Source organism: Episyrphus balteatus, chromosome 2, assembly GCF_945859705.1.
Source record: "Episyrphus balteatus chromosome 2, idEpiBalt1.1, whole genome shotgun sequence".
Taxonomy (NCBI): Eukaryota; Metazoa; Arthropoda; class Insecta; order Diptera; family Syrphidae; genus Episyrphus; species Episyrphus balteatus.
Genome location: NC_079135.1, coordinates 48,798,236 through 48,815,063, shown reverse-complemented (window position 1 = coordinate 48,815,063; position 16,828 = coordinate 48,798,236). Strand labels below are relative to the sequence as shown.

The window sequence follows — 16,828 nt, the reverse complement described above, 5'->3', positions numbered from 1 at the left end:
AGACTTAAAAAAAATTTGGAACTTAACTTCCAAATTGATACTCAGCCAGCAAAACTTTTCATCAAATCGATCTAAAAACGGCACTTAAAATCTATTGCAAACACCGAAAAATATGCAAACATTTCATCTTCCTTACGATGGAACATGGAAAGCCCCTGTTACACTAAATCCTTTCTTGCGGACTTCTTTCGAGGACTCCAGAATTTGCTTAACGATATGTGCTTTTGTTTTTGAGAAATATGAAAATTTGAAGTTGTCTCCCGAAACTCATTAGGTTTCATTATAATTCACATATACGGTGCAATGGTGAAGTAGACAAGTGGGAGGATTTTGGTCCCATTCAAGATCATGATATTCGTCAAAAAAAAAAATACTTTGAATGTAATGTTTTTTTGTCAGGAGTATTTTTGGTACACAAGTACATAGTTTAGAATGTCAAACTTGATGGAAAACGATTCGAGAAAGCAGTCGTTACTGAGAAGTTGGAAGTAATATTTTCCTAGCCTACACCGAAAAAAAAAAACCAATAACAATTTAACATTTTTTAAATATCAAATTAACATTTTTTAAATATCAGCCAAAAATGCTCTATAAAATGTGTTTTATGATATTTAAAATGTTAAAACAACATTTTTATTATCAGGATGATATTTAAATGTCACATTTTGGAATTTTTTTTTGATATTTTATTATCATTTTTTCATATCAATTTCTCATTCCAAATTATTGAAAAATATTAAATAAAAAATTCTTAATGTGTATTAATTTAAAGGCGCTTTGTGTTTTTTCGAAGTAAAATGTATGATTTACTGAGAAAATTTGATCGGCACTAAAATTTTAGTTCACAAAGTTTGGGAGAAAATAACAAAACAATTATATCACCTATAATAGAAAAAATAATATCACCATTATTTTGTAAAGAATATATTCTTTCAGTAATGTTTTGAAAAAAGAAAGAAAATTCTTAAAATAATAAAAACGAAAAAGAAAGAAATAGGTTTCATTATAATAAATTAAAACGTAAAATCTAGTCAACATTGATATTTTAACTGTCAAAGTGAAATTTTCACTATCCACTTATGTCGTTTTCGATTGGAACCACTCAAGGATTCACTCATTCTGAAATCCAATAAAACAGTTTGAATCACTTCCACTCAATTCTGTTTTTTGTGTTTGTGTTAGTTATTCTGTGAAATTTTGAATGTCAAATATAAATTAAATTTTTTTTCCTTCAAATGAAATATTACAAATTAATTTTCAAAAACGGTAATATTCAGCTAATAAATGGGACAGTTGGTTTGCAGAATATTTTAAGTAAGTATATAATGCGTTTATTTGTTTAATTACAGATAAAATAACATTTTGAATGAAAAACCAAAAAAATTAGTGATTGAGTGATTATTTTGACTTTTAAATATTCATGTATTAGTGCTTCTGGATTTGATTCTGATTTTAAATCGAGAAGAGAATTTCTCTTCTGAGAAGCGTTCTTGCTGTCATTCTGAAACCGTTTTATTGAATTAAAATTCAATAAAACGGTTTCAGAAGACTTCCAAACGCTTCCGAACGCTTCTGGACGTCCAATCGAAAACGACATTAAACTTAAAAAAATGTCAAAATGATATTTTAATTGCCCAAGTGAAATTTTCACTATCCCACCTGAAATTAAAAAATGTCAAAATGATATGATAAAATATATCAAAATTGATATTTTAATTGTTGGACGACTTTTGTCACTGAAAAATGTTAATTTGATAGCTGTTATTATCAAATTTTTTTTTCGGTGTACTAAAACTTTTTGGAAAAATAGTGAAAATATAGCCAAAATATTTATAGTTTCATATGTTTTTATATCGAAAGGAAAGGTCTTTCCGCTTCATTCATGTTATTCTCAAAAGTCAATATTATAAACGGTGCTGAATTCATAGACACAGCTTATGGGGAGTGAAATTCTAGTGTTTTGTAGTCTCCTCACTATTCATCCTGTGCGTTATATCCATTTTGGTGAGATCATCGCAATTAATAGAATCTATATTTTTGTTGTATAAGAATTATGTTTCGATTCATAGAGAAGAATAATAAGAAGTTCAAAATATTTAAATTTTTTCTTTAAATGCTTTCTGTATTTTTTCTTAAACTAGCTAACAATATTTTCAACTTAATTTGTTTTGTTTTTTGGGAGAGGGGAAATAGGATATTAACATAGGTAGGTAGGATCAATAATAATTATTAAGGTAGGTAGGTGGATTTCTTGACTGGATTAGATTAACTTAAGCAACTGGGGCAACTGGCAAATGAGCACCTGAGGGTTGGAAACCGTTCTCATCGGCGATGTAGCTGACGGAATAAGTGACACCATCATCACCAACGTAGCTGTATTGACCCTTGACGACAATAGCTTCATCTTCAGCACCAATGTTCTTCAATTGACCTGATTCGGAGTGAGCTTTACCATCACTGGTCTCAACACTGTTAAGTAAAACAAAAAGATGATAGGCATTTAATTTATTTTTCATTTTTCAAAAAAGTTTTCTTCAAACTTACGCGAATTGGTATCCATCAGCAAGGACATTGCTTTCTGAACGGACGATGCTAGCTTCTTCAGCTGGGGCGGCCAAAGCCAAACCGAAAAGGGCAACGAGAACAATGACGAATTTCATGTTGATATTGTTAGTTTGTTGTTAACCGTGAGGAAACTGATGGTTAGTGGTTGGGGTCTGTCAAATTTATAACCAACAAATATCCGTCCAAGAACGTGTTAGAGCCTCCTCCCATTAGAATTCTGTGATAAAACTTGTCACATTGAAAATGCTAATTTTTGTGTAAAAAATATGAATATCTACGCATTTTTTGTGCGACAACACGCACACAAAGGTTTTCTAAGCCACCCAAGATATCAAATATAGGCTTTTGTTTTGACAAAATTTATTCAATCAGCTTGGACATTATTCTTTTTTTTTCTTCCATTATTTTGTATTTGTCTTTAAAAGAATAAATAAATTATTAATTTACATATGAATTCACTTTTCTTAAGACGCCAATGACCCATCTGTGTTGTTAACCTTTGCCATCGATTAAAGCAGAGATAAATAGTTTCTTTGTTTGCTTGATAGTTTCCGTCTAAACTTGAACTTCATAAAACCACATTTTGGAAGCTGCTGTTCCGATATTTCGGAACACGTGTTTCTATGTATGGGATTTTAGTAGGTAACCTTGCCGAAAGGGGCGATCTCTATGGTTTCGATTTTTTATATTGTTTGTTTGACTAAGTCAAACCTTCAATGGAAAAAAAATTAATGAGATAGATATATAATTTAAAGACATATTTTATGGTTCATAGGCCTGTTAGGCCGGTAGAATCGGTAAAAAATTTACATAAATTTGTATAAAAAGTGTCGTTTTCAACTGAAAGCGAAACTATTTAGAAAAAATAAATATTTCTGATGCAATATCGACAAGGTGTAAAGTGTGATATCAGGTTTAAATTGGTCTAAATAAATGTAACTACAAGTTTTTAACAATGTGGTTTTTTGTACATACTAGTCGGTCAATGATTTATCAACACACTTACATGGTGTTGGCTGATTGATCAAATATTTAATTTATTTTTCTATTCATAGGTGCACAAAATAATCATTTCATATACATTTTACTAATTTTAACTCAACTTTTGATATTGATTGAAACCAAATGAGTTCGTTAAACTTTTTTTTCTGATATATTAACCGATCGCATTATGACATGCTATATGCTTTATCTCATATGCAAAACTTTGTTCGAAAAAGGTTATTGAGTAAATGGTTAAAAATAGAATAATTTAAATTAAAACAAATTACGAATACACCACAGTGACCCACTAAGTTAAACCGAAAAAAAATAGTAACAAATTCATCAGTCATCACTGAATATATATAAAGTGAATTTATTGATGTTTGTGGACCATTGTCTACCAAAATTAATAAATGTGCATTCAAAATTATAATAACGGCGAGCTGCGATCTAGTATTAATACCTACTAAAATACTTTTTATTTTTTGAAAACGCTGCTATCAAAATTATTGAAATTTTGTTTTTTTTTTTTTGTGTCTTTTGATTATTGCTTTTAATAGCATACCAACTTTTTTTTTAATTTTTGAAGAATTTAGTTTTAAAAACTTATTTTTTAATTTTTTTTTTAAATTTTTGTTATATAATAAATCAAAGACCATACTTCATTCGGAGGTCAAAACCTTTTAAAACGATGGTTGCGTGATATGAAAAGTAAATAATATGTATTTTTTTAAGTTCTTTTTGAAAGATTAAATTAGTTTCATGCTTCAGTGCTTCAGGAGATAGAGGGCGGCAAAGTTTCCGAAACTCATTTTTTTTAAGTTCAAACATTAAAGATGCTATCTAAGCATCAAACTTAAAGGTAAATGTAATTTGTAGGCCCCTCCTCATTATCCATTCTATTTTTTTTTTACTTTCTATTGAAATTATTTTAATTTTTGTTGATCAGATAATAAAGTTTACATTCAAAAATTATTCAGCTTAAAATTTTAAATATTTTATGTCTTAGGTCCGACTCCATATGTGTTATTATTGGTTACCACTTATTAGTCCGTTGTGAAATCATAATATTGCAGAGAATTTCCACACTAATTGAGCCCTTTAGTTTACCCTTTCAGACCCAGCGTTACTCTCTTGTAACATATTTTAAAAAAATTCATACAAAATATTCCATTAAGTAAGTTTTTAGGTTTCGATGGCTTAATTGAAAGATAATAACACCTAGTTACTGGATTATTACAAAAAGTTGGTCAATTATTATACTTAAAAATTTTTTTTTACCGAAAAAGGGACTGACATTCACATTTTTTTCAATTTTTTTTTATTTATGGCCATAATTTTGAAAAAAGATATAAAAAATGTTAATCTAGAAAGTGTTTTGTTTTTTGGCTTAGAAGAGGTAGCATACATTATTATTGTTCCATAAAAAGTTATTTTCTCAGTTGTCCAAATTTTTTTGGTCATGCATGTTACATTTGTACATGTAACATGAGAGTAACACATTAGTTTTTCTATTTAGCTATTATTTTGGAAAATAAATTTTTACTATTCATATTTCTTAGTTGTGACGTTTTTGACACGATAATACCTACTGAAAAAACATTTTTTAATATTGATTTTCATAGCTTGGGTTCGAAAGGCTAAAGATGTCTGTGTTGATAAGATCATTTTTAACCCTCTAGAAACTATTTTTCTAAGTATAATTTACGTCTACTGGAAAAAGAAGGACAAGAGCTTTTTAGCTTAGGCATGAGTTTGCACGTTGCGATTAGTAAACAAATGTTTACTACCACTTTAGGTAAATTTGGTAATTTTTTTCCTTTCCTAGTAAATTCACCTGCTTCGCAATTTCCCAGACGTTGTCAAACGTAGAGCTCCGCTGATACACATACCTACGGAATAAATGTTGGACTTAGCTGGACCACTAAACTGCACCCCTTAAGTTAGAATAGATCTGACAACCGCTGTATATAGCCAGTAATTTATTTTTGGGGGACAGTTCCCATTTATTCCCAAAAGGTTTTTTTTGCAGGAGAAGAGTGTCACCGTGGCTTTTCTTATTCTTTCTTACATAGGTATACTGGTTTTTCAGTTTGATTTCCTATCCAAAATAAGACCTATAGAAACTTGACTTCGCCTGAGAAAGGAGTCGGAAACCCAAAGGATATCCTTCTATCAATGGTTCCTCGAGGGTCTTATCGTGGAATTTTATATTTTGTTGCAAAGAGGTCAAGTTCTGTTGTTCACAATTTGTTACCCATTGTTGAGAGAGGTTTGCATATGTGCTTTTATACGGTAATGGGCACAAATTTAATTACATACTTACTTTGCATATATTGGAACCAAAAATCGCATCAACTAAAGTGAGCTCAAGTAAGAGGAGCATCAGCATGCCTTTTTCCTATACCTATCTTACTTTTAAATTTGTATTTCCTTGAGATATTTGAAATCACAAACATGGTTTCGGTTTGAATTTCTTATGAAAATCGTGTAGTGTAGGTGGCCCACATTCCACATTCTATTGGGGTGCTGATCGATTTTGAAAAATTGTATTTTTTTTTTTTTGAAATAAGTTAAAAATTTCTTGTTGTGCTTGTTCTGAAAAAATAACATCGAAATAATAATTCCTCGTGCCACTTTTAGGTAAATTTCATCAACAGAACACACGACTGTTTGTTGAGTAGTTTTTATTTGAAATTTTTTCTTATATAAATGATAATTAATTTGTTAAAATTTTTTTCGAAAAAAATATTTTATAAGACAAGGAAAATTGAAACAAAACATTTACTTTTCAAAAAAAAAAAACTGAACAAAAAATTAAGATTACGTACAAATCCGAAACATTGAACCATGATTTGATTTCACAACGTTAATGTTATAGATAAGTGGAACAAGTTTTGTAGGGTGGCCAGCCGAAAAATCTAAAAAAAATTTTTTGGACCACTGTTCACTGACCACTGTTATGTGAAGGCAATATAAAATTATAATTAATATTATTATTATTATTATTTAGTGTAGTAATAAAAAGTATCATTAATTAAATTACTTTATTTATGAACAAGCCTATTGTTGCACATCTACGGGCCATTTTTGCCCCAATTTCTCAAAAAAAATTTCATGATCGAATAGTATCTGTTGGTATAAAAGCATTCAGTTTGTGGTTTGCTTTAATTTTTAAAATAATTAATTTTTAAAATAAATAATGTGTATAATGATTAATTCACTTTAAAATGCTAACAAAGATTTCAGAAAAAAAAAACAACTTTAATTCTAATCTGGCTAGGGTAGATGAAACCAGGTCGCATTAATTAAGTTAATAGATTACTTTACTATTCTAAAAACATAACTATAATGTCTAGATAAAATCACTTTGTTTGTCATCCAGGCGCCAATACTTACTACCTTGACTATATTAAGCATCCAAATTTATTTACCAAATTTCTCAAACGAAAACGACATGTGAACAAATTATACATATCCTTAATCTTTCAATCGTTCTAAGTCTTAAATCCAAACTAAGTGTCATTGACCAGATATTAACCTTGAAAGGTTATTTTATTTATCTTTGTTCAAATAAAACTTAACCGTGAAGAATAATTTTACATAATGCATACGAAAATCTAAATTAAAATTTTCTTTCAATAAATCTTGAAGTAGCAAGTTTTTTTTTCGATAAGAAAACAACTTGAAAGATAACTAAAACATGTTAAAATATTCTTGACTATGTTTTTGTTTTTACTTTTATTCATCTATTTTTGGTATTTTAATAAACATGAGCTATAAAAAGTAAAATCAAATTTGTATTTATTTATGTAAATAAAGAATCTTCAATTTATAGATATTACAGAACTAAGATTTTGATTTCTTATGTTCATTTGCATAAAATTTAAATGCTATTTTTGTATTTATATTCGTATTCTATTTATTCACACAAAAATGTAGATAAATAACAAATTTAAAAGTGAAAACCAGTCTTACTAGATTTTAATTATTTTGGATTAAAGTTATGATATTTAATTAGAAATTTGCGTGCGGATACAAGTTTATTAGAATAAGAATTTGTGATTTGTGTGTTAATAGGGTGAATTCATGCGTTCAGAGCGTGATTCAAAGGGATACTATAAATATTTAGATTAAGGCATGATGTCAGTGGTCAACTGTCTCCAAACAATGGCAGACTTTAAAGGTTTGGGGTTTACATAGAGAACTAAGGTACCTACACTAAAAAAATTAATGAAAAAATACCTTAAAAAAACAAATTTTTATTTAGGGGTGTCAAATACTATATTTAGACGTTAGGGATGGCGCACATTGCGGCCTTTTGAAGAAAATTTGGACAAAAATTTTTTCATTTTCTTCAATTTATAGGTACATTTCACTATTTATTTGTACAAAATTAGCTTAGCATAGAATTTCTTAAGATAAAACACAAATTTTGATTTCATAAATATTTTTAAAATACGGAAATTCTTCTCTGATGAGGGATAACCTAAGTTATTATTTTCCTTTTGTTTGGCTTATGCAGTTGCAGTTGATTTTGTGCCAATACTGTTTGGTTCATTGCTAAAACAGTGTTTTTTTCTTTTTTGGTTTAATTACTATAGCAAAAAGGCCGCTACTTTTGTCCAAGGGATGCCGCAAAAAAATCATGTTCCTTGCTTTATTGAATATCTTTAAAAATTTATACTGACTCAAGTTTTTGCAATATAGAATAACATAATGCTGCATATTTACCGCAAAACTCGTGTGGTTATATAGTCTATGCTTTTACCCTGAAGTATTATGTTCAAAGAGTAGTTATAAATAAGGCTCTCAGAATTTGAAAACTCTCATGGCAACTTATAAATGCAATGTTTTGACATAACTTTTACCAAATCAAGGAAGGGACTTTAAATATTTTTTGTAACTGCACTTTAAATAAAAATTATCTCAAACAACAAAAAAACATTTTTTTCTTAACATTTTAAGACTTAATAAAAAAATAAGATTTTTCCTGGTGCAGGTTTTCCTAAGTATCATAAAATGTACATATAAGTTTTTTGTTAAACTTGTGTACCTATAACATTTTTGTTTATTATTTTATTATTTTGAAATCAAAGTCGATTGTGATACGAGGATGGCTGTTTAGCCGAAACGCGTCATCAATACAAAATTTAAAATCAAACAAGACTATAAGGCGTTTTATTGACTTTTTCATTTTTTTTCATTAATTTATTAACAGTCTTGTTGGCCGAACTTTTTTAATTTAATAATATAGTGTATGCGTTTCTGTACAAATTACAGGATATTTTGAGCCGCTAATTTTAAACGTCTATTCAAAGCTTCTGAACTTTTCCAAAAAAAAGCAATTTAAATGGTTATTTTAAAAATTTAAAAAAAAATTTTAAAAACCTCCAATTGATTTCCAAAATGTTTTATATAATAAAACATTATACCTTCTTGATAACCCAAAAAAAACTGTTTAACTGTTAGACGTACTTGTTAAGAAAAATAATCGTTCGGACTTACCAAACCAGACTGACTAAAATAAATTTTTTCTTGTTGCCAATGCATAGTTGCAACAGACTTTGCCGAAAAACTATTCTGCCCAATGAGAAAAAAGTTTTGTTTTACAATGGTTTGGTTTATTAGACTATATGATGTAACCGTTACTTTTGTAAAAATCGCACATATTTTTTCTTCTTTTTGTCCAAAGAGTGCCGCACTGTGTGGCGTGTGAGACTCTATATCTAGACACAAGCTATATAGTAAATCTTTTGATAAACAAAGATTTTCGGATGAAAAATGGAAATGGACTATTCAAAGTATTTATGAAGAAAATCGGTTGAAAATTGATTGAGAAAAATATTTATAAAGTTTTGTTTTCAAATCTAGGCCGTATCGTTGTTGAAAAATGACAAAGGAAGAATTTTTTGAATGGCTGAAGGTCCTCAAAAAAAAAAAAATTACCCTAAATCCAGTTGGAAGTAAATTAAAAAATTACAAATAGGTATGCAAATTACTATGTTCAACAAGCCATACTAAACGTACTAAGTGGCGAGAAAAGTATTCTTATATTTTGTTTATTTTTGTAAAATGAGTCGAGAGTCTTAATAGTTTTTGGTTTTAAATTTAAACTGTTTCATTTTTGTTTTAGTAATTTTAAACTTTTGAAATACTTTCAAAGTAGTTTATCATAAAGTAGTAAATAAAATAAAAATATCAGATCTAGGTTTTCTTTTTAATATATCTGTCCTTTAATCTAACACAAGTTAAATTCGTTCTACACAAAAATAACAACTTTTTAAATGAAATATAGTACTCAACATGATTTATTTTAATTGGATGCATTAAAAGGAAAAAAAATTGAACCGTTGCGTTGGAGAATTTTTTTTTATTCTTTTCTGAAGTAATAATTATTAGACAGCAATAAGAAAAATCCTTTTTTTATTGAGACGTTGTTTTCACTTTACAATTAATATTTCTTTTTTGATTTCTAAAAAATCATTTTATAAAAGAAATTAAATGGCATGGCAAATTAAAACCAAAGAGATGCTTTCAAATTTGAAAATGTATATTTGCTTTTTGTTTTTAATACTTTTTTAATCAAATTTTAATCAAATTAAAAATAAAACTACATAGTAAAATTTATTCTACATAGTACATATTCTTTTTTGAATTTTTAAAAGATTAAATATTCCAAGGAAATTATTTCTTTTTGAGTATATTTTTATACCTTAGTGTTTCTATTAGCAAATAAAAAAACAAAATTTAATTAATTCTAATGAAAAAATTTTTGTTTGAAAATCATTATTAACGGTACCTGCCATAGAACCATTTTTTTCAAATCCGATTATCTCCGAAACTGCTTATTCCATTTCAACGAAACTTTTTGTGAAGAAGCATTTATATAATTTAAATATGAACCAAGAATTAAATTTCCAAATTTTTTTTTTGAAAAAGCAAATTTTCGAAAACGGGACATTGAATTTTTTTCAAATTTTGTTGTAAGATGTTGATTAATAATTTCCACAAAATGGCATACCAATTTTATATTGAAACTTTTTTTCCAAAAAATTATTTATAAAAAATTAGTTTTTTAAAAAAAGGCTATAACGATTTTGAAAATTTTTTTTCTAAAAATGCATCTTAATATATCAATCAAAACTGCATACTTACTTTGGAGGGCAATTTGATTTCAGATTTTATTTTATTTTTTTTTAAAACGATATTTATTTTTTTTTCCAAATTTCTATATAAAAAGTCTTAAAAATTTAAGCAACTTTAACTGTAAGAGCAAGTTCGTGCGACCCAGTCGTGCATTTTATTTTTGTTCGTTTGACGAGTAGCTCTATAATTTTACAATTTCTATTTTAGGAGTGTTATACATATATGGGGTTAAGCCTACTACAGCATGATTCTGCCGAAACAGAAGGACTCAAAAAGAAAGAAATTTTGCACCACTTTAAGAACTTCCTCCTATCATCTAATGTGCAACTGAAGAAGATAGACCGAAAACTATAGAAAAAATGAACACTTTTTTTTCACACTATTCTTAATTTTAAGAGGAACATTATTTTTTTAGCTGCTACTTCTAATCCCGCACTCTCCTGCTCAAAAAATATTCATCGTTTCATAACAAGGATTATAAATTTGTGTAGAGTTGTCGTATCCATTCAGCATTTTAAAATACTTTATATTAATGTATCATATGGTTTGGAAAAAAAATCCAATAAATAAATACAAAACAGAGCACGTATACGCCAGAGTGAACGTGGGAAACTCAACGTGAAAATAATGTGAATTACAACTTTGGCTTACGTGCTACTACACCCAATAATTGAATCAAATTTAATTCTTCTTCATCGCCAGTTTTAAAATATAACAAAAACAAAATATAAAAAGATACAAACTCAATAAAATTTAAATAGCCATTTTTTAATATGGTTTTGCTTCTTTTAGGGATTTTTTTTTCGAAAACACAATCTTGTAATGCGACTGTGGCGCTAAATTTCAATCATAGCAGCTGTTTCCACTATAAACATTCCTTTACTTTCATTTGGAATATATTTATCTCAGCCTCGCTCAGAAAGCTAGTAAGAATAACTTGCAGAGATAAGATTCAAATGGTTCTAAACGATTCCAATTTAACCTACCTATGTCTCCCCTACAAATAAATGATACATATATTTTTCATTATTTTTTTTTTTTTTTTATAAATTTATGAATACCAATGTCAGACCGGAAAGGTAAATATCTGCTGTCAACGAGCACTCTCTAAAGAATTTCTTAAGTGATAAAAACAACTTGTTCGTATTTTAATAACACGAGCAACGAACGCCTCGAACTGGTTCGTTTTAATTAAATCTTGTACCGATTAAATATTTATTTTTACAGTTATCAAAAACAAAAAAAAAAAAAAAACTTATCCATTTAAGGTCGTCAAATTGACTTCGATCAATAAAAATCAAAAAATAAAAATAAATTATTTAGATCCAAAAATTTTGTTTATGACTTTGTTCCCAAAGTCGTCCGGTGGCAATACTACCCGTATTTACATTTGACAAAAATTTTTATCAAGCCACAAAAAAATAAAAATAAAAAAACAGGAATTCCCTTCATGATTAGAATTATTTTGTTGCAGATTGTATTTTTTCAAGAACTCCATTCGAGTCGACTGATCTAGTCAGACAAACTTGGCGTATCTAACTGGTAGGCTATAGCTGTCGCAAGCACAATTCAAGTGGGTGGAACGTCAAAAGAAAACAACCGTCTTTCTATATATTTAGACTACCAGGACCAGGTGGGGTCTTATTTCTAGACGTGATCTCCTCCATTGAGCACACCCGCTCCCAGCTCCACAACCATATCCACTGAACCTATATACTGTCATGAAATTCACAGCTGCTGTTTGTCTGATCGCTTTGCTAGCAGTGACAGTTTCTGTCACCGCAGCACCTATTGACGATTCAAAGAGTGCGGTGATCAATGAATATGACAATGACAACATCGGTGTGGATGGATACAAGTTCTCGTGAGTGTTGTTTTCCAAATATTATGCGTAGATTATAGATTTAGTTTTGATTTGCATTTTGAATACTACCTATAAATTATTGTGGTTTGTGTGTGTTTAGTTTTCTTACCAGCGATGGAACATCACGGAAGGAAACCGCCATTTTGAAGAATATCGGCACCGACGAAGAATCGATTTCGGTTGAGGGATCTGTTAGTTGGGTTGCGGCTAATGGACAGGTTTATAAACTAACCTATAAAGCCGATGAGAATGGTTACCAACCGGAAGGCGACCATTTGCCTAAATTGGACGACTGAGTAAAATAGACAAAACAAAATAAATGGGACTGTAGACTGTGGTGTGTTTTTGTGTGAAGATTAATAAATGTTGATCAAAAATTGTTGAAAAATTGTTTTCTTTTTTTTTTTTTAATTTATAAGCGAGGGGTTAGTAATTGTTGTTATATTTCTATGGATGGGACTATTCAAAGTCTTTCAGGCCACTTTACTCCAAGACGGTTAATGGCAAATTAACCATGTTTGTTGGTTTTGCTGCTGTTTTTATAGAAAATTCAGCGCAAGGAATATCAATTGGAATGAAATGGCTGGAGAAAAAAAAAATAGTCAACAAAGTTCATATTACTTTAAATTATAAATTTTGAAAGATGGAAACTAATCACGTATATTATACCTACCTAATGATAAATTAAGAATAATTTAAATACGTCTTGAACATTATTTATTTGTATTCTTTTACTATAATATTTATGAATTGAACAGTTTATTGGGGAGGTAAAGAGTCCCACCATACAACATCGATATCCAAGCTATGAATCTACTGTTAGCAATAAATTCAGGGTGATTAAGGATTAATGTGACAAAAAGCTAGAGCGTGTAGGTTGAATTGAGACAAGAAAAAAATCGTTTGGGAGGGGGGGGGGGGGTCTATTTATCTTCGTTTAGCAGGGAGGGACAATTACAAAAAAAAATTGACTTAATTTGGAAAAAAAAATATTAAAAATCAACGGTTACACCTACAATAACGTGCGATACCTTTTTGTAAAGCCAAAACTCTAGTCTTTTACAAAAATTAAACAAAACCATTCTATGGCATAGTTTTTGAAAAATTAATTTTAAAAATTAAAATTTTGAAAAAAAATTGAAAAAATTTTCTTCAACATTTTATGCATTTAAGAACTAATTTAGTTTTTAAAATTCGATTCTCTTATTTATTTTTAAACAAAAATAGAAAACCGGATTCAAAAATATCTTGTCAGTTTCGAGACATTTTTTTGTCAATTTTAATATAAATTAATACAAAAATACTGCCCATGAATAACTATTACTTTCATAGTTTAGTAAAACATTTTTCTTTATTTTGGTAACTCATGTTACCTGCGATTTGTGGTTGCAATAGTAAAGAATAGATGCATTTTGACTAAAGTATTTTTAAAATCGAATATTGTGTAACGAAGCTTGCTTAAATGTTAATTCATTTTAGCAATCATGAAGGGATATTGTCATTTTTAGATTCATCTTGTTTTCTGTGAGCTTGTTTTTCCGTCACAATCATGTGAAATTCTTCTGTAGTTGCCAAGCTTATGCTTTAAAAATGCTCTTAGATTATTTATGCTTTCTTAATTTAATTTCTAGCCATCTTGCAACTTGCAGAGTTGCCGTTTGTAAATAGTAATTTACTATTGGAAAAAGTAAAAAAGTCTGCACAATTTGTTCAAAATTCTTGTCTACTTTTTCATGGAATTACCCACATCATAGCAGGTCCATTATAAGAGTCATCTTAAGGTTTTATTAGAACAAATTCATTTCGATGAATTGTTCTATGATGGGCAGTAAATTTTGATTTGACCTATATGATTACCTATCTTGAAAGTTGATACAAGCACAAGATCACGTACTTAGCTTTAGAATATATATAATATATATTTTTACCTGAGCTTGTTTTATTAACAAATTTACTGCAATGCAGGCTCCTTAAAATCCCAATACACAATGTAAATCACATTAACTCTTAACAATCTAAAATGAAATAAATATATATCAAATAATAAAATGCATGACTGGGTCGCACGAACTTGCTCCTAGAGTTCAAGTTGCTTAAATTTTTAAGACTTTTTATATATAAATTTGGGAAAAATAAATGAAATAAAAAAAAAACCAAATTCGTAAAAAAAAAATAAAACAAAATCTGAAATCAAATTGTCCTCCAAAACAAGTATGCAGTTTTGATTGATATATTAAGATGCATTTTTAGAAAAAAAATTTTCAAAATCGTTAGAGCCTTTTTTTAAAAAACTATTTTTTCATAAATAATTTTTTGGAAAAAAAGTTTTAAAATAAAATTGGTATGCCATTTTGTAGAAGTCACTAATCAACATCTAAAAACAAAATTTTAAAAAAATTCAATGTCCCGTTTTCGAAAATTTGATTTTTCAAAAAAAAATTTTCAAAATTTTTTAAAAATCCAAAAATTATTTTTTTCGAAATTTTATTTTTGGCTTATATTAAAATTATATAAATGCTTTTTCACAAAAAGTTTCGTTGAAATCGAATAAGCAGTTTCGGAGCAAATCGGATTAAAAAAAAAAAACGGTTCTATTGGAAGTACCGTTAATAATGATATTTGAAATCGAATAAGCAGTTTCGGAGCAAATCGGATTAAAAAAAAAAAACGGTTCTATTGGAAGTACCGTTAATAATGATTTTCAAAAATACATTTTTTCATTAGACCATGTCTTAAAACTTCTAGTTGAATTTTTTAAACAAAATCGTTAGAGCCGTTTTTGAGCAATTTCAACTTTACTGAAATTGGTATATGATAAGTACCGTTATTTTAATTCCAAAAAAGTTAATTCCAAAACCCCTCTGGAGAGTCGCATATTTCATATTTCACATTTCGATGTTGTACCACTAATATTACTCTAGTATTAAACACTTTTTGAAAAATACCCATATTTTCTCTACACCTAAAAAAACACCTTTTCACATGAAAAAAATTTATAGATTTCTTTTATTCGTAATCCCCATGAGAAAGAGAACATATTTATTGAATTTCATGAGGGTTCCTCTCATATCATTGATTTTCCCTATTTTCCCAAAAAAAAAACACCCTCTAACCTAAAATATTTGTATAGACTTTTTGAGTTCTTGGTTTCTGTTATAAATAAAACATTTTTACCAATTTTCATTGGTGTAACAATTTTTTCCCAGTTTTTGTGGTACTAATTCCGAATTTAATCATTTCTTGAAAAAAAACACCCTTTCACTCAAGATATTTTTTTACTTTTTATAGATTCTTAATTCTTATACCAACTAAAACTGTTTCACCAAGTTTTAAAAATTAATAAAATATAAGTTAGCTGTTATGATACCTTTCTCACACACAACTTAACCTATCAAAAAAACACCCTTTCACAAAAAATATTTTTAAGAACTTTATGAATTCTTTGTCCCTGCTTTATCTTAAACCTTCATCCCGAATTTCATCAGTGCAACATGTTTTTCACATGGGTTTCGGTTATATTTTACTTGTTGAGGTCAAAAAACAAGCACCCTTGTTTTTAATCGGCAATAACTTTTCTTAGAGCAATCGTATTGACTTTATTTTTACGTCATTAGATTCAGCATCAAAAAATGCTTTGAAAACATGTGTCATATGATGATATTCGACTAACAATTTTTTTCAGTCTCTCTCTTGTCCGCGAAAAAACACCCTTCGACCCAAATTTTTTTTATAGACTTTTTTTGTCCTTGGTTCTTATCCAAAAAGCAAACTTTTTGCCAAGTTTCATGAGTGTAACATTTTTTTTTTTTAAAAGCCTATTTAACCTGTACTAAAATAAAGTATGCGTGATTTCCAAACAATATTCAAAAATCAAATGTCTACCAATTGACGAAAAATTCAAGAAAAATATTATTCGCAAACTATAGAAAGTGTACAATACCTGAATGAAAGTATTAATAAAATCCGAATAGATCAAAAATCCAAAATAAAAGGCTTTTTTCAAAACATGCTGTTGTAACTTGTAAAACATGATCAACGCATTTGGGATTTAAAAACACCAACCAAATTTCCAAATATGAAAGTATGTAAATACTACGCCTTACAAAAATTAAATAGAAAGGAATGAAATAAAAGAATAAAATGGATTCTCTCAAAAATTAAGTAATTCAAAACGATATCACTTAACCCGACTTGAAGTTCAATCGTCCTAATTGAAAAAAAATAATAAATCAAAAGCATAAAGTCATAAAATATGCAGTTGATTTT

General features: G+C 28.4%; 2 protein-coding genes across 3 annotated transcripts; one reads left to right on the top strand and one right to left on the bottom strand.

The window, feature by feature from the left end:
- Positions 1-2,270: 2,270 nt before the first annotated feature.
- LOC129912416 (larval cuticle protein 65Ag1-like) lies at positions 2,271-2,660 on the bottom strand. The gene is made up of 2 exons (XM_055990632.1): positions 2,545-2,660; positions 2,271-2,469 (listed from the first exon to the last, which is right to left on the bottom strand). Exons 1-2 carry the CDS (start codon positions 2,658-2,660, stop codon positions 2,271-2,273), a joined length of 315 nt encoding a protein of 104 aa, XP_055846607.1.
- A 9,295-nt stretch (positions 2,661-11,955) lies between these two features.
- On the top strand, positions 11,956-12,950 carry LOC129912413 (endocuticle structural protein SgAbd-6-like). 2 transcript variants are annotated; one of them, XM_055990629.1, is made up of 3 exons: positions 11,956-12,240; positions 12,318-12,562; positions 12,663-12,950. In XM_055990629.1, the coding sequence occupies exons 2-3, from the start codon at positions 12,420-12,422 to the stop codon at positions 12,856-12,858; spliced, it is 339 nt and encodes a 112-aa protein (XP_055846604.1). In that variant the 5' UTR covers positions 11,956-12,240; positions 12,318-12,419; the 3' UTR covers positions 12,859-12,950. The 2 variants fall into 2 exon arrangements, with proteins under 2 accessions (XP_055846604.1, XP_055846603.1); XM_055990628.1 differs by having other exon boundaries at positions 11,956-12,562.
- Positions 12,951-16,828: the final 3,878 nt, after the last annotated feature.